At 55.4% G+C, this 19,784-nt stretch overlaps 1 protein-coding gene across 1 annotated transcript; it reads left to right on the top strand.

The window, feature by feature from the left end:
* The first annotated feature begins 19,054 nt into the window (after positions 1–19,054).
* On the top strand, positions 19,055–19,617 carry DL89DRAFT_145638 (uncharacterized protein). The gene has a single exon (XM_040883492.1). It carries the CDS (start codon positions 19,216–19,218, stop codon positions 19,549–19,551), a length of 336 nt encoding a protein of 111 aa, XP_040739430.1. The 5' UTR covers positions 19,055–19,215; the 3' UTR covers positions 19,552–19,617.
* Positions 19,618–19,784: the final 167 nt, after the last annotated feature.

The raw sequence follows: 19,784 nt of genomic DNA, 5'->3' as shown, positions 1-19,784 counted from the left end.
TGACTGCCGGCGGCACTGCCCGCCGGTCCTTGATCCCCAGCCGTGCGCTTGCTGTGGCCCCCGGCGCCAGCGGTCGGCTCGCCAGCGAGTCGTGCGATGGCGTTGGCGGCAGCTGTTGCTGCTGCATGTGGTGCTCGGCCGTCGGCGTCGGGTATGCCGATGGGTGGTGGATCGGCGGGCCGAGCGGCTGCTTGAAGAATGCAAACGGATTCGCCGACATGTGCGCGTCCAGGCCGCCCGGCGTGTCTGGGTGGTGGTACGACCGCATGTTGTACGGGTCATGCGAGGGCGTTGCCACGCCGTACCCCACCGGCACCATGGGCGCTTCTGGGTGGTATGCAATGCTATGCTGTTGTTGCTGCTGCTGCTGCTGGAGCGGGTGCGACGGCGCTACACAGAACAGGCCGATTAGTTGATTCACCTAAGCGCCGCTAAATCCCAACCTATTTTTAAATCCTCCGGCTCTCCCATCGAACAAGCAAGGAGGGCTGCACAAAGAAAGGGGGCGAGGCACTATTGGCGACCAGCTCTCCACCCACATGAGGCAGAAAAAGTTAAAAATAGAAGCGCATCTGCCCAAGGGGTGGCCAGCTGCCCCTTCCTCTCTACAGTACTTACGCAGTGGCGAGTGCAGCACCACATCGCTGCGGTGCGCTGTCATCGGGCCCTTGGGCGTTGGCATCAGCAGGTGCCGCTTCTCCTCGTGCTCGCGGTCCTGCTGTTTAAAGTAGTTGTGGTGCAGCATCATCTCAAACTCCAGCCGCCGCGTCTCGTATCGCAGCTCCTCCTGCACACGCCGCTCGTACTCGGCCCGCGCCCTGTCCTGCTCGCTCTTGGCCGACAGCACAATCCTCAGCAGATCTGACTGCTCGCCGTACAGCTCGATCAGCCGCGTCAGCGAGTGCTCGTTATCAGAATGCGGCGGCACAAACGCCATCGGCGGGATTATCGCCGGCGCCTTGCCCGTGCTGTGCCGCGAGCCCGGCGCTTTGCCCTTGCTGTCGCCCGCCGATTTGCTCTACAGGGGACGGTTTAGCTTGGGGGTGCGTGCATAATGAAAACGGGAAGCCGTGCAGTATCATTCTCGCCCCTCTCCCCCTTCTTTACCTTGGCTGCAGAGGTCGATGCCGTCGGCGCTGAGCTCGACTCGGCTGCCGTCTTGTTGCCATCCTTCTTTGCGCTGGCCGGCGGCGCCTTGGCCTTGGTCTTCTCCTTGGTGAGAGCCATATCACTGGAGTCAATAGGGGTTGGTAGGTTTGTGAAATTAAATAATAATAGAGCGCAAAACAAAAAAGTGGTCTTGAGAAGCAAAAGGGCAGCAGCTGGTACAGAACAAGAAATGGGTTTTTTGCACCTTCAGAATGGCCTGCAGAGCAAAATTAGCCCGTATTTAGCACTGTTAGGTAAAACTGCCACAGCCAATTAGCGCCACGAGCTGCCACCATGGATTGCCAGGCACCTCGCCCTGGCGCCCAGAAACACCTTATGGCTTGACCAGCAGCATAGCCTGCTGTGCTCTGCAATGTCCTGTATGACTGCCATGCAAGAGGTAACCCTGTCCTTGTGTCTCGCCGGACCAGTGCGCGCCTCTCCTCTTGGTAAAAATAGAGCGCCCTCATGGGCAGGTGCCGGCTCCCTCAAGGACAAAGCAGGATTACGCATCTGCCCATTGGGAGCGCTGAACAGGGACCTCGGTGCAACAGCGCCCGCACAAAAATGAAAAACGATGCGTCGAGCTGAGCTGACCAGCAAAAAACAGGTAAAAAACAGTAAACTAAGCTGATGTCGGGATAGTGCCGATTTTGCGAGACCGCCCAGAAGAATTCATGGTTGGCCCTGTTCGCACTTTGAATTTTTTGCTCTACTTTCTTCAGCGCCCGCCTATATACCTCCCCCTTTCCTTTCCCTGCAATCCGCTTTTTCTCGTTTCCACTCTTGTATATGTATTTTTGCTAATTCCCTTCTTTCGCAACGACTCTCGCACTAGTTACGTCTCTTTACGTATTGGGTAAACCGGTGTAGCACACAAAACTACCACTATGCGCAAGTCGCCTGGCTACAAACCATTACCGAGCTCAACGCGCACGCGCAAGGCGTCAGGCAGCCACCGCCCGGCGCTCAAACAGGCGGGCTACAAACACACACCATCTGCCGCAGCCCCTGCCAGCACAACACCTCCGCAAGGCGCGACCCTGCAATCATGGCTCCGCACACAATACCAGCAGAGCAGCAACAGCAACAGCAGCAACGGCAGCAGTCGGCAAGCAGAGCAGCGCCCGTCCGCGGTGCCCACAGTGTTCCCGCAAATGCAGTACGCGCAGCAGAGCAGCACACGGCCACAGGGCGTGCAGATGGCCGTGGCGGATTTCGTCGACCCGTATAAGCGCCATGGCGAAGCCCACACACTAGAGGTAGATGCGCGGCCGCAGAATACCAGGGAGGTGCACCAGGCCAGGCAAATGTCGCCGTCGCCTCACACGCCCCCGTCGCCGGTTATGCGGGCAACAAGGTTTTCTCGACCTACCACGCCCACAAATCCACCCCATGCGCACTCTACCAGGCCCATGCACGTTTTGTCGCAGGGAAACACCGAGACTTTGGCCGGCAGTCAGCCGTTCGCCTTCCAGCAGCCCAAGCAACCAATGTTTCTTTCGCCACAGGCTATCCGCCCCGTGCGCACGCCAGATACGCAGCACAAAGGCGATGCATACGCGCTGCCGTCCGTTGCCGCTCCACAGTTTGCTGATGTCGGGAATGCTGGACGCCTGAAGCCAAGGTCGTATACAGCGAGCAATCTTGACACGGGAAGCGCAGTACTGACACCATCGGCCATTCCGCGCGCAGTCCACGCGCCACGAGTCGAAAAGACCCCTTCGCCAATACACTACGCGCAGCCCATGCACCAGGCGGTGCCCCGGAAGCCGCGCGTCAGCAGCATGTTTGTTGGTGGCGACCTGATAGCCCAGCTGGAGCGCGAGGTAGAGCGTGCTTCGCCGGTGTCGCCCAATATGCCAAAGGACATCCCCAGGCATTCTTCGCGGGACAATAGCGACTTTGTCGAAATGAAGCCCGCATGGGTACAGAGCAGTGCGGCGAGCCAGCACCGGCACACGTATTATGTAGAGTCCCCGCGCACAATGTCTCCTGTGCACCAAAACCAGCCGTCGCCTCGGCCCATTTCGCAGAAGGCGCAACTGACCAGCAAGCCGCGCGCCGTAGCAGTCACCAGCGACACAAATAGCGAGCGTGGGTCACCTGCCTCTCACCCCAGCAACCCTGGACACTCGGGACGCCAGGCTGTAGTCATGGCGGCAGTAAAGAGGCCAATGCGGAGTGATGAGAGCCCACAGGCCATGCAGCCTGGACCGCTGAAGCCTGGCGGGGATCGGAATGTGGGGCGGTCCGAGCTTATTGAGTTCATTGAACGGCGCAGAGCCAAGACAGTGGCTGTCGACGCACCACTACTGCCGCTGGCGCCGGCACCGATTAACACGGCGGTGTATTCGAAGCAGACTAAGGTTGTGACGCCAGTGAAGGCCGAGCAGAAGCAGCACCCCGCAGTTCCTGTAACATCAGATACCGAGACAGACTCGGCATACTCCAGCTCGACTGCCAACTCAACGGCGCTGTGCGCAGCCATCTCAGCCACTGCAGCGGCCAGCACCGAGTTCACGGGCAAGAGGGTTGACAAGTCTGGCTCGATCTCATCGTTCAAGTCGGACTCCTCCGATCGCAAATACGCCCGGTCGACAGCACGGCTTGCGGACGTCGACCCAAAGGCCGTGAAGACAAAGAGCTCGGACTCGTCGGTCAAGAGCAACAAGTACTTGTCGTGGTACGGGGCCAACGTGCCATCGCTCAGGTCGTCGACGGACACCATCGACGGCATGGCAACATCGCCGAGAGTGACGCCTGCGGCCGATGCATTCCTGGCACCGGTGGCCAGCAAGATGCATCTGCCGCCATCGCTGCCGCAATCGACACGCATCCAGCAGCGCCAGCGCGCGCAGACAGAGGTGATGGACGACAAGCCGGCGAGGAGGCTCGAGTATGTGTCAACACGCAGCCCGGCGCGCAAGCAGCTTGAGGCAGTCAGCACTGCCACCAATGCGTATGCGCGGCAGAGGCGACCCGAGCCAGTAGCGACACCACCAGCGTCCTTGCCGGCTCTGGCCAAGGACGCGTCGTACAACCCGTATGCGCGCAAGCCGCAATCCCTAGCAGTAGCTGTGCAGACTGACGAGGACATGCCACCGCCCAAGCCCCCGGTGGCCAGCCGCGACACGCAAACAGACGTGACTTCCGCCGACGCAATCCACAACGACGAGGCTGTGCTCGATCTGCTGAAGCGCATGGACATGATGCGGCAGACCCACTCCAACCAGATCAGCGAGTACCAGGAGCAGCTCGTGGATCTGGAGCTGATCAACCAGGAGCTTAGCAACGAAGTCGAGCACCTGAGTGCCCGCATCGAGGCCCAGGAGGCATCGCACCGCCAGATCACTGTCGAGATGCGTGAGAAGCTAGACCAAGAGCGTGCCCGCGTCGACCGCGAAATCTCAGACGTCAAGCAAATGCACGCAGCAAAATGCAATGAGCTCGGCAGCCAAGTGTCGATGCTGTTGCGGCGTGCGGAGCGCTATCGCGAGCGCCTGGTGGCAGAGGGTGTCGGCGAGAAGGAGCTGCTGGAGCTGGCCAGCGACCACAGCGCCGAGGGCCGTGACAAGCTCGAGGACCTGCAGATCACGGACCAGGACTTTATTGAGACGCACTACGTTGAGACGCGCGAGAGCAGGCAGGAGGCGGACTACTTCAAGCAGCTGATGGACATTGAGCGCAGCATGGAGAACACGACGCTGGCCCTGGGATTCGAGCTCAAGCGCACTCAGGCAAAGTACCTGCAGCAGGCTGCCGACTTTATCCGCGAGCAGATGGCAAAGCTTCAGGCAGAGAACCGCGCAGAGTCGCGTCTGCCAGTGGCCAAGCCAGAGCCGCGTGCTAGTCCAGCGTCCGTGTCGCCTCCAGCCCCTGCCATCATGCCTTCCCACGAAGAGGACCCAGTCGAGGGAGACAGCGAAGCCATGGTCGAAGGCGCAGAGGGCACAGTCGCCGATGACGATGCTGACGAGCATGAGCTGCCAGCTGGCGGGTACGCGTCGCCTGTTCAGAATTTGGTTGCATCCCTGTCCGAGTTTTCCGAGCAACGGCACTTTGCGGCACCGAAGCCAGAACTGCCATTGGCACCCAGCCTGCTCAGCACAGTGTCGTCCGATGGCGACGCCAACGAGCAACTGGACAGGCAAATCGGCGATGCATTTGTGGGATCGCGCCAGCGCTCCTTCACTGCCCTGCCAAGCATGATGCTGCCACGGGCTGCTACGCTGTCGTCGGCGTTCACGCGCACACCGACAGCATCTGGATTCAGCCCGGCAAGCCGCGGTGTAGCAGGGTCCGAGGGACGCCAGTCAGGCCTGGCACGTCTTGTGGCGTCAGCGTCCGAAAGCCAGACTGCTGATCCCGAAATAACAGTCGGAAGCGCGCGGATCATCAGCGGGCCAGTCCGCTCGCCCCGTTCGCCACTGGCAGACATCGCCGACAAGTTCTTCGAGTCATCGCCGACCGTCGTGACCCCAACCACTGCGACCCCGACCCGCCAGCGCATCGACCTGTTTGGCACATTCGCTGCGCGCTCCAGCGGCTTCAATACCTGGCAGTCGCCAGGCGGTCGGCACACAGCCGATGCCAGCAAGCCCGAGACGCCAACCAAGTCCAGCACTGTTCACTGGCCGCCCAGTAGCCCACGCCGCACGGCGTCACGACCGGGCTCTGTTGTCTTGGACTCGCAGGCGCTAACGACCGAAGAGCTGCTCGAATCGCTCAAGCTCCCGGCTATGTCTGCTGGAACCGCGCTGAGTGCGCCCACCAGGAACGGCACCCCTCCACCATCAATAGGCCGCAACGGATCTCCCTTCACCGCCTCGCTTGGCCGCAGTGCGTCGCCATTTGCGGGGTCGCTGGGGCGCGGATCCATGCCTGTCAACCTGGCCGGCAGTGAGTCTGCCCGCCAGACATTGCACTCGCGGATGGCATCTATGACGGCCCCCATTGTCGGTGAGAGCCCAGAGAGCGATGTAACCCTGGCCGAGAGCAAGTCCGTGGGGGCATTTGACGCCAGCATGTTTGGGAAGGGCGGGATCAGCCTGGGCTTGGATGCGAAGCCAGCCGCAACCCTTGGCCTGAGCCTCTCGCGCAACCAGCGCCAGCGACGCGGCCAGCGCCGCCGCAGCAAGTCGGTTGGCCACTGGCACCACTAGAACGAACACGACACCTCACTATATATCCCATCCATCACTAATACATTACCACGCCACTTCTCAGCTACACATGATTATTGCAACAAAACAGCCTTTTATTAGCCTGACGCATTAACGTATCCAGCCTCAGCATGGGTCAACACACCTACTCGGCCAGCTGTGCTGCCGCTGATTCCTTGCGCCGCAGCGCCAGCTGGTGCGCTCGCAGAGCCCAGTCCTCCATATCAACATTGGCGGACTCGGCCTCGATCATCCACGGGTGCTGCAGCAGCTCGTGGTATGTGGGACGCGCGTCCTGCTTCTTGACAAGGCACCTTGCCACAAAGTCACACGCATTTGCCGAGTACCGGTCGCTGGGCAGCACAGGCGGGTCGCCGTGGACAATGGCGTTGATCTGCGCAAACACGCCGTCGAACCCGTTGGTGCCGTACGGATACCCGCCCGTGGCTGTCTCGATGATTGTGAGCCCCAGCGACCACACGTCCGACTGGATCGTGTAGCCGTCAGGCCCGCCAGTGCCTGTGATCCGCTCCGGCGCCATGTAGCTCTGGCAGCCGACATGCGTGCGCGCCAGCGACTGGTTGAGCTCGCCAGACACCCCAAAGTCGCACAGCTTCACCTCGCCCTTCTTGTTCACGAGAATATTGGTCGGCTTGACGTCTACATTGTTGGGTAAAGATGGGCTGAGCATGTGCAACACCAACAAAAATATTGCAAGCACAGCAGCTGCTGGCGATCTGTCGTTGCAATGTCCTGCGCATGCATGGGGTGCTAGTTTAATATGTCCCTGGCATGGCGATCGCTAATAAGCGGGAGAGGAGCTGCATTTCCCCGTGGAGAGACAAATGCCGCCAGCGCTTTATGCCATCTATCGCTGCATATCTTACCTCGGTGGATGATGTTGAGCTGGTCCTTCAGGAACCGCAGTCCCTTGACAACCTATGGAACGAGAGAGGAGATCAGTCAATCTGCAACAGATTCACACACATAGCGCTGCTCCTTGTCTCGCCTGCCATCGATGGCTACGTGCTGCCCAGTGACATGTGTGCAGCTAGGGCAGAGACTTACCGACAACGTGATGTTGGCCAGCACGCCCTCGGGCGCACCGGCCGGATACAGGCGGTCAAGCGAACCATAGTCCATGTACTCCATGCAGTAGTACACGCTGGATTCGATAAAGAACGCGCCGTAAAAGTCCACAATGTACGACGACCGTGCCTTGTGCAGCACCTCCAGCTCCATGATGATCTGCCTCAGCGCCCGCTGGTTGAGCTCAAGCCGGATCTCCTTCAGCGCCATCACCACATTGGTCTTTGTGTGGAACACCCTGTGCACGACACCGTACTGTCCGCGGCCCAGCACATCCAGCACGTTCATGTCTGCCATCGAAATCGCGTAGCTTTTGCCGCCCGTGAAGTTTACGCCGGTCGCCCCGATCACTGCCTTCCCTTCAAAGTTCAAGTTTCCAGTCGGGTCGACGTAGTCCGCGAACGCTGCAAACGGCGAGTGCGACGACATGCCCAGCTGCCCAGGGCCCTTCTTCTTCCCGCGCATTGAGAGCGATGGCCGTACTATCCCGTTGCTGGCGCTGCTGCTGGCTCTGCCGTTCATGTTGCCAGACATGCTAGGTGCCTGCTGCACTGGCGGTGTGTTTGAGGGAGGGCCTATTGAGAAGCCCATTTGGCTCAGGTTCAGGTTTGGTTTGGGACGCGGCATTCGTTTCTTTCTGTCACGAGGGGTTTGCTTTTTGAAGAGCAGTGAATAATAATTAATGAGGTGTGGAAATTGGACTGGAGCCAAGGCAGAACGCAGGATGCAGAAGGGGAATGTTTAAAATTGTTTTTGCAAAGGAGGGATGAGAGCAAGCAGAGAGCAAAAAACTGGCTGCAACGGGAACTGGCCTGTAAAAATGGCTCGGGTCTCCGCATCGGATAGCCACAAAAAGGCATCTTTATGCCACCCCGTTTTGGACTCGGCGTCAAAAACCGGGTAAAGTGCAAGGTGAAATCGCCACAGCAGGCTTGGGCGCAGCATGTGCCAGGCTCGGCATCATGACCCGCGCCAGACAGATTACTAATCCCGTCACCGGGTCCATGGGCCAAGTATGTCTCCCGGCTGCCAGCCCAGAGCCCGCCACTGCCAGGATGCGCTGCGCCATTGCTGATCCGGATGGCTTGTAGTCCAGAAGGGTGCCACTCACATCCACGCTGGACAATATGCAACACACTGACCACAATGCCGTGTGCTGCCATCACATATGGTGCTTGCATCCTCACCTCTTATTGAACACACACACCGCCGTGCTGCTCGGCACCCCTTCATTGCGTTTTTCTTTTACCATGGAGCCTACATGCACCTCGGCGTAACATCCGGATACAACACAGACTGAATTTTGTCGCAGGTACGCGTTGGTGGCAAAAGACATCCCGCAATGCGGGAGGCTTGCGGAAACACCAGTGCTCGACCTGTTCTTCCTCTATCCCGGCTGTTCTATGAAGCCCTTGACGAGATGGCTGACGCACCTGCCCACAGAATCTATATGCACATGCCATGATGTTCCTCGCGCTGTGCTAGATGCACCATCGCCGACCCCTGTAGCAACAGCTGGCCCCTGATGCCTACACACTTGAGATGAGTAGATACCGTTTGAATAATAGATTGAATGTGCTGAACAAGAGATGCTGCCTCAGACGCCATTGGCATGTGTGGTTGCCGTAGAAGGTTTTAAACTGAGGCCTCAGGGTATAAAAATTAGTCCATATCCTCATGGCCGTGGTCGAACAAAAAGTTGGCTGCCAGCTCCTCGTTCTTGTCGCAGGCAAAGTATGCCTGGATGGCCAGCTCGCGCGGGAAGCCGAGTGCGACCAGGCGGTCAATGGCCGCCTTCTCCTCAGGCGTGATCCGGATGTACTGCTGCTGGTCGTCCCCCTCGTCCATGCCCTCACCGCCTTCGACAGCCAGACCGCCAGCATGGACCGCAGCCATGACCTGCTCCTGGGAAAGGCCCTCCAGCAGCATCTGCAGGAACTCCTCTTCGTGGTTGGCAATCAGCTGGACAAGCTGCGGCTGCTGCTGTGCCAGCTCCTGCAGAACCGGCTGCAGCATCTGCGGGTTCTCGGCCACGATCTGCTGGAGCTGCCGGAACTGCGGCGTGTTGCGCAGGGCAGCCAACTCACTGGCCCCGCCGGCGCCATGCTGGAACTGGCCCTGTGCTGTCCTTGTTGCCGCTGCCTGCTCGAACAGGTTGGCAGCCCGGGCAGAGTTCGAGGTAGGGGCTGCTGCGGGCTGTGCCTCTTGCGCCGACTCCTCGCTAGCCAGAGCAGCATCGCCGCTCGGTGCAGCACCCGCAGCAGCGGCCTCCGCACGCCGGGCATCCTGAGCATCAGCCATCTGAAGTGCAGCCTCTGGAATTCCCATCAGCAGATACTCGACCGCGCGATCCGGGTTGTTGAAGCTGGCCCGCATAGCTGTTACACACTGCTCACGCGGGTACCCCATCTCGACCATGTTCGCAATAGCCGTCTCGTACTGCTCGCCGCTCAAAAACGAGCCGCCCATGCCCACTGGGTGCTGCTGTGCGCTGTCGCCAGCTGGTGTCTCTGGAGCGGCAGCCACCGGAGCTGTGCGTGAAGCCGGGGATGGGGTCTGTGGCACACCGCTGGGTGTGGCTGTCCGCTGTGCGACAGGAGCCGCCGGAGGCTGCTGCTGCTGGGCTGCCGGTGCCGGTGCCGGTGTGCTGGTACCCGACTGCGGCGCTGGCTCTGCAGCCTTGGGCTTGGTACCCGGCTTGGGCTTGACCGTCATCATCACCATAAAGTCCTTCTCGGTAATCTTAATCTCGCCGACCGTCTGCGTGTCCGTCAGAATTTTACCGGCGAAAATGAGCTTCTGCGTGGAGGCTGGGAAGCCATGCTCTGCCTCGACCTTGTTCTTGACCTCGAGAATCGTGTCAGCCTCCTCGACATCGATTTGGATTGCCTTCTGCTGCAGCGTCTTGAGTGTAATCTTCATTGCTCGTTATGAATAACAACTGGACAAAGAAATGCTCGTGCCGATTAAATGGATAGTGAACTCGAAGTAGAGAGAAGAATTCTGACGTACGCGTTGCTGGTGCACTTTGGCAAGAAAAAAATTCATGCATAGCCAGCAAAGTGACGGGCAGAAGTGACGGGCAGAAGTGACGCGCCGTTTTGGGCAGGTTCACCACATTATCATAATTTTTCTTGGGCACACTAGCCGCGGAAGCGATCAGAGCGCGACTCTCTTCCGTCTTTCTCGCAAGCTTTCTCGATTCCTCCAACTCCAATTCACTTCGCTCATCACAATGTTTATGCCCGGCGCCCCCGAAATCACCCCTGAGCAGCAGGCTCTCATGCGCCGCGAGGCTAACAAGGGCATCATGTCGTTCGTCGGCCTTGTCGCTGTTCTGCGGTTGGGTAAGTTGCTGCCGGATCAAAAGCAGAGGAGCTCTATTGCGTAGCGCGTGAATTCGCAGCAGCCCGCGCATATACTGACACTGTCACCAATTCCCCTCCTTTGTAGTTCCCTGGGCCATGGAGCACCTCGAGAAGACCTTTGCCTAAAACCATATAAAGGAACAGCCCAATATCGATTAGACGGTCTATGCGGCACTCTTTAGATTGAATATATTTGCTCCACCGTAACAGAAAAGGCTGTGCACAACAGCTGAGCCATCTCTTCTGCTTTCTTCCCAACATTGAATTTTTTGTGCTATACCCAGAGTACAAAATGGTGAACCTTTCCCCTCGTGTTGTAGATTTTATTACCTCCGTAGTTGGGTTTTGGATATCTCTAACCGTTCTAGTTCTACCACTTATTTTCGTCTATGTCATGCTTTTCATGGAAGGCTCGCCAAAGATCAAGCTCTTTCTCACAGTAGTCTGTCCTGACAGAAGATATCTCAATGATGTTTGCTATAAGCACCGGTAATTCGGTTAACGGTATTAAAGAATATATCTGGCACCATCTTCCCTCAGAGTTTCGCAACTTGCCGATTCAGACTAAGCTCGATGGCTACGAGCTACTGGACAGCTCCAAAGTGTGGGGTATCCTGAGGAATGGCGACAAGCTTGCAGTTTTTCTATGAAAACCCTAGATATCAAACATGATAGATTTATCCTGGAGTCTTCAGAGCAGTAGGATAACGTAATGCAATCAAGAGAGTATATTCTCCTTCAAGAGACAGCTGCCGCTTAGATTTTTTCATATTAGCTATCGCCAGAACAGCAAATACATACCACTTGCCTCTTATCATTCACCTAGCTCGCACTTTTGCTGTCATAATGCCAGTGAACGGATATTGAGCATGCCAGGAAACAGCCATACAGAGCGTGCCAAGTACAGTCTAGAAAGTGTTTTCCATATAAGGATTCGCATGCCCTGAATGCACTGATTTCTTTATATCGACAAGGACTGCTAAAGGTGCTGACAACAACTGAATCCTCCTCTCCTCTACTTTTCAAGCCTATCTATTCTGCTCCAAACGTTCAAATTACAACATGCATTTCCTCGAGCTGGTTGGAGATGTTATTTTCTTTATTTTCTTTATTTTTGTCGTTCTTTTCATTATTCTCGTTTCTACTCCCCTTGGCCCGATCCTTTTTGTCATTTGGTATATTCATACTGTAACCAAAGAGAGGGCACCAAAGCTCAAGCTCTTCCTCACAATTACCGCTCCTGACAGGGATGATATCTCCCTATTATACGTGAATACCAAGGCTACAATCGGCGAGATGAAGAAGGACATTTATAAACAATTACCCCCAAAAACAGGCACTTTGCCGATTCGGATTAAGCTCGATGGCTACGAGCTACTGGACAGCTCTCAAGTGAAAGATGCCCTGAACAATGGCGACAAACTTGCAGTTTCTCTAGGCAAACATCAGCCATCAGGCCTAGGAAGTTTATCCTGGAGAGTCATCAGCAGAGTAAGATGATACAGCGTAATTAAGGATTCCGAATATATGCTCTCTCCAGGGATAGCTGCTGCTTAGATTTCTTTTTCACATCAGCTATCGCTAGAACAACAAATACATACCCCCTCACCCCCTATCATTTGTCTAACCAGCAATTCTGCTGTCATGGCATCAGGAAATAGAAACCGAGTGTCTTGGGAAACAGCCATACAGAGCGTGCCAAGTACAGTCCAGACGATTATTTCCACATTTCAGGATTCACATTCCCCCGATGTGCTGATTTCCTCATACAAGACCAGTCGACAGTATTGGCAACAGTTAGACCTGTCTCTCCTCTACTTTCCGCACCAATTGACTCGACTTTCCATACCTTGTCTATTATGGGTTTTATTAACCTCGTTTCGTTTGTCACCATTGCTCTCGTGGTTGGTGCAGTTGTTATTCGTATGCTCTCTGACATGCTGATACCTCCTCCGCATCTCAAGCTCTACCTAAATATCGTTATTCCTACAAAGATCAACCACCAAGGGAAAGTTACTGAGTCCAAAAAGTACATTAATGCCATCTACATTAATACCCAGCATACAGTTGGTAACATGAAGGAGGACATCCGACAACAGCTTTTTTCGGAGATCGGTGCCATGCCTCTACAGATAATGCTTAATGGGTATGACCTACTGGACAGCTCTCGCATCAAATATTTAATGAAAGACGAAGATAGACTTACAGTTTACGTGAACCAGACATATAGCTGAGTTTGTTTCAATACCATACTTTTATTCGACCATACAGTTCAACAAGTTTAAAAAGCGCTGGTTACTCTGAAAAAATACATGTTTCTCCACACCCAGGCGCAAGTTAAGCCATTTACCTTCCATCCCACTTACCCTTCTCTTGTCGATGAGCAAGCACACTCAGTCTGTATCCACAGTCCTACGCATCCATCTTGCGCCACCTTTGCCAGAGCGTCGGTTCCTGTTTGTTTGCAAATCGCCAGACGTCAGGCGCATGAAGGATGAACTGTGCAGCCGACTCAAAAAGATAGCCACCGAACCTATCGTCGTTCTCAAGGACGGTTACGAGCTGATGGACCAGGATGCAGTTTCTGATCTGCTTACGCACATGGATCTGGTCAGCGTCCACTTGGCCAGCAACTGCGAGGCTGGGGTGTATACCGATACACCGCCACAGGGAACCTTGGCACTAGCCAGCTCGTCAGAAGCCAGCATGGACGAGCAGGCGAAGCACGCAGGGATCTCGGCCTGTAGTTCTGTGAATCCAGGGCCCCGCCAGGTTACAATCAGCAGCGTTGAGCACGGTGATCCGGCGATTGCTAAGCGTAGGAAACCCAACCCGCTTAAGAGCATGTTCCCTGTCGAGCAGTCGTACATGGTTTTAGGACAGCGGCCTGCTAGTGAAGAGGCTGAGTCCAGTTCAGACAGCTCATCCGATGCTGACCCTCCTACGCCGCAGCCACTTGTACGTGCTGGCGAAATCGCGTCCTACACGACCGCACAGCTCGAGGCGCTGGCTGAAACACCAACCTCCAAGGTCAATGTCGGAGACACAGTCGCTTTTATGGTTGCGGAGCTCTCTGTCGATATGGCTCCAGTTATCAGCGACTACAGGATCGGCCAGGTCACAGGGAAGGCGTACGGAACGATCTCTATCTCTACATTGAGGGATTTCGCTGATCGCTCAATGGGCTCAAAGCGGAGCGGAACCAAACGCCGACGCAATCAACTGCTTATTAATGCAGAGAGCAGCGGTGAGCTTGACGAGTCAACAAAATACGACATTTCGGCGATTGCGTCGCTGAAGATCTTGTCTGCACATACTTAACCATAACGTACACACTACGCACGAAACCATACTCTACGAATGAAGGTGCCGGCTTGAATAGCAGCTTCTACTTTTTCTTGGTAACTCGCTTCTGATTACTACATCGCTTTTATATACCCGTCACACTTTGAATATACATAGAATGAGTGATGGTTTAGTTGGTCGCTGGTTCTGCATCGATGGGGAAGAAGGGGTTGTACGATACTCTGGGCCGGTTGATGGCACCAAGGGAACCTGGCTCGGCGTCGAGTGGAAATCTCCCGAACGCGGTAAGCACTCAGGCACACACAATGGCAAAGAGTACTTTGTCTGCAGCGTCCCTGGCCGCGGCTCCTTTATCCGCCACATTGCCCGCATCGACTTTGGTCAGTCTGTTCTGAGTGCAGCCAAAGCGAGGTACATTGCAGACGCAGAAGAGCTTACGAATGTGCCCAGGAATATCGACGGGAGGCGCGGTAAGATCGAGGTTGTCGGGTTCGATAAGATTGCTCGCGAGCAGGGGCAGCTAACGTCGCTAGATGTGCTGTGGCTTGATGGCAGGCGTGTGTTTGGTATTTCAGACGCTGACCGTGAGGAGACCAAGGGGGCACTGGCAACAGTTCATACGCTGGTCCTGGCTAGAGACTTCCTGACTCACTGGTCACAGGTTGAGGACATCTTGCATACATTGCCGAACATCCATACCCTGGATCTGAGCGCGAACCACTTTGATAAAATTTGCACGTCGACAGAGCAGCATCATGTGGAGACGTTGCGAATTGACTCTTCGCCAGGGCTTTCGTGGCTGGATGCCGCTAATGCCGCTAATAACCTGGCGGTCAGGTCGCTGTCATTTGGATGGAGCGGGTTGACAGAAATTGCGCCGATTGAGCTGGCCTTCGTCGAGGAGCTCCATTTGGAGTGCAATCAACTGTCAGATTTTGCCACTCTGGGCATGTGTCTACCGAATCTCAGGACACTGAACTTGAGTGGCAACAAGAACCTGAAAACGATCCCAATGTTCAAGAGCGGTATGTTCCCAAGCCTGCATACACTGAACCTGACCAGCACGCAGGTCGCATCGTGGGCAGACGTGGACAACCTCGCTGGCCTTCCTAGCCTGACCACCCTACACTTGACCAAGACTCCAGTCGTCAGCGGCGATTACAACCTGGCACGGGCACAGGCAATTGGTCGGCTTCTACGGTTGGAAAAACTAGATGGCACAGTGATTACGCGAGAGGAGCGCACTGAGATGGAGCGCTATTACCTTGCGCACTGTGCCAGATCGATCGAGGAGCCTGGTGATGATCTGGCGGCGGCAATGGCCATGAAGTATCCGAATATTGCCGCGCTGGTCCACAAGCACGGGCTGCCAGCTACTGTCGGCAAACCAAAACCAGCCACGCTAAGGTCGCGGCTGGTCAAGTTTACACTGCAGGTGGCCAGTGACCTTGAGTCGGAGCCGACGAGCGAGCAGGAAAAGTCACTGCTGCCGACAATGCAGGTGCGCCAGCTGAAGCCGCTGCTGATACGCTTGGCAAAGAACCGCAAGTTTTGTGTGTATTTGCGCGAAGAGGAGCAGGGGCCGTGGATTGAGCTTGACAACGATACAAGGAGCCTAGGATTCTACAGTATTGGTGATGGTGCGGTGTTGCGGGCGGTTGTTTAGCAGATTCTTTTTCACATGTATCAGTGGATGTGGAGTGCGAATGGCAGGCATAGCTGTACATTGGTTTGTTTTTTGCAATCTTCTTGCATTGATGCTATAAAACGGCTACTCTGTACGATCCTGCTCGCTCAGCGGGCGGCCATACTCGTCGACTTCGATTGCAGCAAACTTGTTGACCGATTCGGGAATGTCATATGTCATGTACAGCGAAACAGCCGTCAGCAGAGCACAGATAACCCAGACCAAATGCGCGTTGAACGGATATGGCAAATCGTGCTTGATCGACCAGCTCCAGATATACCCAGCCATGACAGGACCAATAACTCGAGTGACTGACATAGCCAGCTGCTGAGCACCGTTCATCAGCCCCAGATCGGCGGTGGTCGGAGCCAGGTTGGCCGACAAAAGATTGACGCTGGTGAAGAACAGGACGTTGCCGATGACACGCAAGAACAAGTTTGCCAACAAGAGTATCCAGAGCATGGCATATGCCGGAGTGAATATTACTGGCTGGTCGGTGCCAATTGCATGCTCGACAGCTTGTCCAGACCGCGCAGCCATCCACGACAGGCATGGCATAGCAAGGTACATTGGGATCATGACCTTTTGGCCCTGCTGGTAACAGTACAGAGCACCAAACTTGCGCTCAAGGCGCGGATACATGATCAGCTGCAGGTACAAGACAACGACACCCGAGATGGCTAGCGAGATGCCAATGTTGCGAGAGTCGAATCCCAGGCCGCCATCCGATGTCTTGGTGGCTGCAAAGATCGGGTAGATTTGGTCGCAGCAGGCAATGCCCAGACACATCAGCATGTTGGTAACCATGACCGTAACAACAGTCGGCGTCAGCAAGTCGCGCAGTGAGCGGCGCTTGTAGACAGCTGCCGGCTCATCAGCAGCCTGGGCGGTTTCAGAACTGACAAGCGGCGTGGTCTCGTCCACCAATCCAGCCTTCACTGGTGGTCGCAGGTCGCCATGAGTATACTTCCGTGCTTTCTTGGTGGCAAGCGTCTCCTCCAGCATGACGAAGCCATAAACAATCCCAAATAACGTGACCATAGAGCCGACCAAGCACGGCAGCAAGAATGGCAGCTCATGGAAAATGCGGATGCTGCCAAACAGATTCGGGTACTGGTTCACAGGATCTGCCAGCAGCCCGCCGATGGCAGCACCACCGACACACCCGACATTCCACAGCAGCGGCAAAATAGCCATGCACCGACTACGGTTGGTGTTGTCAGAGATTTCAGCCACCACGGATTTCGACACGGCGACATTCCCGCTGAGCAAGCCGTTGAGCGACCGCGCAATGAGCGCCCAGGTATAGCTGCGGGCGAACCCAAACATCAGAAACGTGACGAAGTTGCCAACCAGCCCTATTAGAAGCACTGGGCGGCGGCCAATGCGGTCAGACAGCTGGCCCCAGAACATTACAGTCGTGGTCTGGCAGATGGAGAACGACGAGCTCAGGATGCCAGCGTAAAATGCGATGTCTTTCGGGCTCTTTGCAACGCCGAAATCTTCGACCATCTACGATGGAGCTCATTTAATCTATGCATGTCATGAAGGCTCCGCTCACATGATGCACCCCTTTTGCTGCGCGTTTGCAATACTTTCGAGCATTAGTCACTATTTACCTTGTAAACAAACGGCAGAATGAGCGAATAGTTTATGGGCTCAGCCAGACGAACGGCCATGATTGTCAGTAGCTTGTCCCAGGGCATAGGCGTCTCCTGCTCCTGCTCCTGCTCCTGCTCAATGGGGGATTCTTCGATCTCGCACGCATCGCTGGCGACGGTGGGATCGCTCAATGTCACTTGCGACGAGGACATTGCTGACAAATATACAATACTATTGAGAGTTGCACAAAAGTGTAAAATGCAATAAAAGGATGAGTGTCAAGGGATGAAAATTAAGCTAAGCACGACCGCGCCCTTGCCCCTTTTATTCACGGCTCGCGAGGGCGTAGAAAGTGCAGCACCTACAGTCTGAGCGGGAATTAATTTTCCCGCAAGTGGCAATCCGGTATAGTCATCAGGTCTCATTTTGGGGAAAGCCGAGAGAAAGATTGGCTCATGGGAATCGCTGGTTTCATTCGGTGCACTGCATGGAGCCGCCCTCGGCTTTATTGCTCGCGCGCAGCAGCGATCCACCTTGGGCTACTCTTCCCCAGCATTTGGCACTGCTTCAATCCACGATCGGCGCTCTTGCGATGAACGCAGACGACCCTGGAGGAGTGCTGCAGCAATGGCTTGGTGAGAACTACGGCTACAGCCGAGGGAGTGCAGTTCCGAATCGGGTGTCTGGTGCGGAACATTTCGAGGGACACCGCACTCAGATCCACTTCACTATACCACACGGTTCTGAATCGTCGGTTTCTGGCTGTGCGTAGATATTTCCCAATTGGTACAAGTGAGAAACGTAGCTACCCAATATGTTCTTGCTCACCCAGCGGGCGGCTGTACTCGTCAACTTCGATGGCTGCACACTTGTTGACAGACTCTGGAATGCTGAATGACAAGTGCAGCGATGTTACTGGCAACAGACTGCAAATAGCCCAAACCAGATGTGCGTTGAGCGGGTATGGCAAATCGTGCTTGGTCGACCAGCTCCAGACAAGCTCGGCAAAGGTTGGACTGATGACACATGTAATAAACATTGCCGGCTGCTGCGTGCCGTTCATTAGACTCAGATTGGCAGCTGTTGGGGCCAGGTTTGCCGACAAGAGATTGGCACCGGTGTACACGACCACATTGTCGATGGTGCGCATAAACTGGTTTGCCAAAAAGAGCACCCAGAGTAGGATGTATGCTAGTGTGAATGCTTTTGGCTGCTCAGCGCCAACTGTGTGGCTTGCAATCTCGTCAGATCGAGCAGCCAACAGCGATAGGAATAGCAAGGAGAAACACATCGGAACTAGAACGTTTTGACCTAGCTGGTAGCAATACAGGTTGCCATGCTTGCGCTCGAATCTAGGATATGTCACTAGCTGGAGGTAGACCATGACAGCACCCGAGTGTGCCAGCAAGATGCGGATGCGCTGCGAATTAAACCCGAGGCCGTTGAGCCAGGGTGCAGCCAGTGCCCAGGTGTAGTTGTGGGCGAAGTCGAACATCAGAAATGTGATGACGTTGTCAATGAGCCCCATCAAAAGCACAGGGCAGCGACCAATGCGATCGGAGAGCTGGCTCTAGAACATCACAGTGCTGCCTTGGCAAACCGAGTAGGAGGAGCTGAGAATTCTGGTGTACATGGCGAGGTCCTTAGGGCTCTTTGCAACTCCGAAATCCTCGACCATCTAGAGCAAGGCGCAATTAATATGTGTATTTGGTGAATGCGCACATACGCGATTGTGCTGGACATGCTGAGGCTGCTGGAACATGCCTGATAGACAAACGGAATAATCAGCAAGTAGTTGATGGGCTCGGCCAGGCGAACAGCCATGACTGTTGCCATCGCTTGCTAGGACATGGGGGTCTCCTGTTCGATAGAAGGCACGTTGGTATCAGTGGCATTGCCCACGATGCCAGGATTGTGCGATGCCGCTTGCGAGGACATTGGCTGTAATAACAGTCGACCAGAAATAACAGATATCACAAAACTACCGGCTGAAGAAAGAAAGGAGGAGCCCCCAAGTGAGTGGACAGATGCTCGCTTGCGTATGATGTGTGGCACATGGGGAGGGGTAGGCCACAGGGTAGCTGGCATTTGGCAGATTCGATTTGGACGCAGATTCAACGTGTGGTCCTCAAACCGACCAAGCACGAATATGACAGAGCACATGCCACTACGATTGCCCATCTAGAAAGTCAGAGCTCTACACTATTAAAACACAGCGTTGTTAGAAGACCAGGCAAGCAAAGTGCTGGCTTCTGGGAGCCAAAGGGCCAAGGCTCCGTCTGGGATATCAAAGCTGCGCACATGGGACGCAGACGCTGCTACTTTTTGCCAGCCATGAACCACTTCGGCACCTTCTTGGTGCTCTGCTTGGTCGCTGCCTCTACCGATGAAGCCCGTGATGCCTCGCCAGCCATGGTT

This window comes from Linderina pennispora, assembly GCF_002104995.1.
Source record: "Linderina pennispora strain ATCC 12442 chromosome Unknown DL89scaffold_53, whole genome shotgun sequence".
Lineage (NCBI taxonomy): Eukaryota > Fungi > Kickxellomycota > Kickxellomycetes > Kickxellales > Kickxellaceae > Linderina > Linderina pennispora.
The sequence above is the reverse complement of the archived record's forward strand: the minus strand, read 5'-3'. Positions and strand labels throughout refer to the sequence as shown.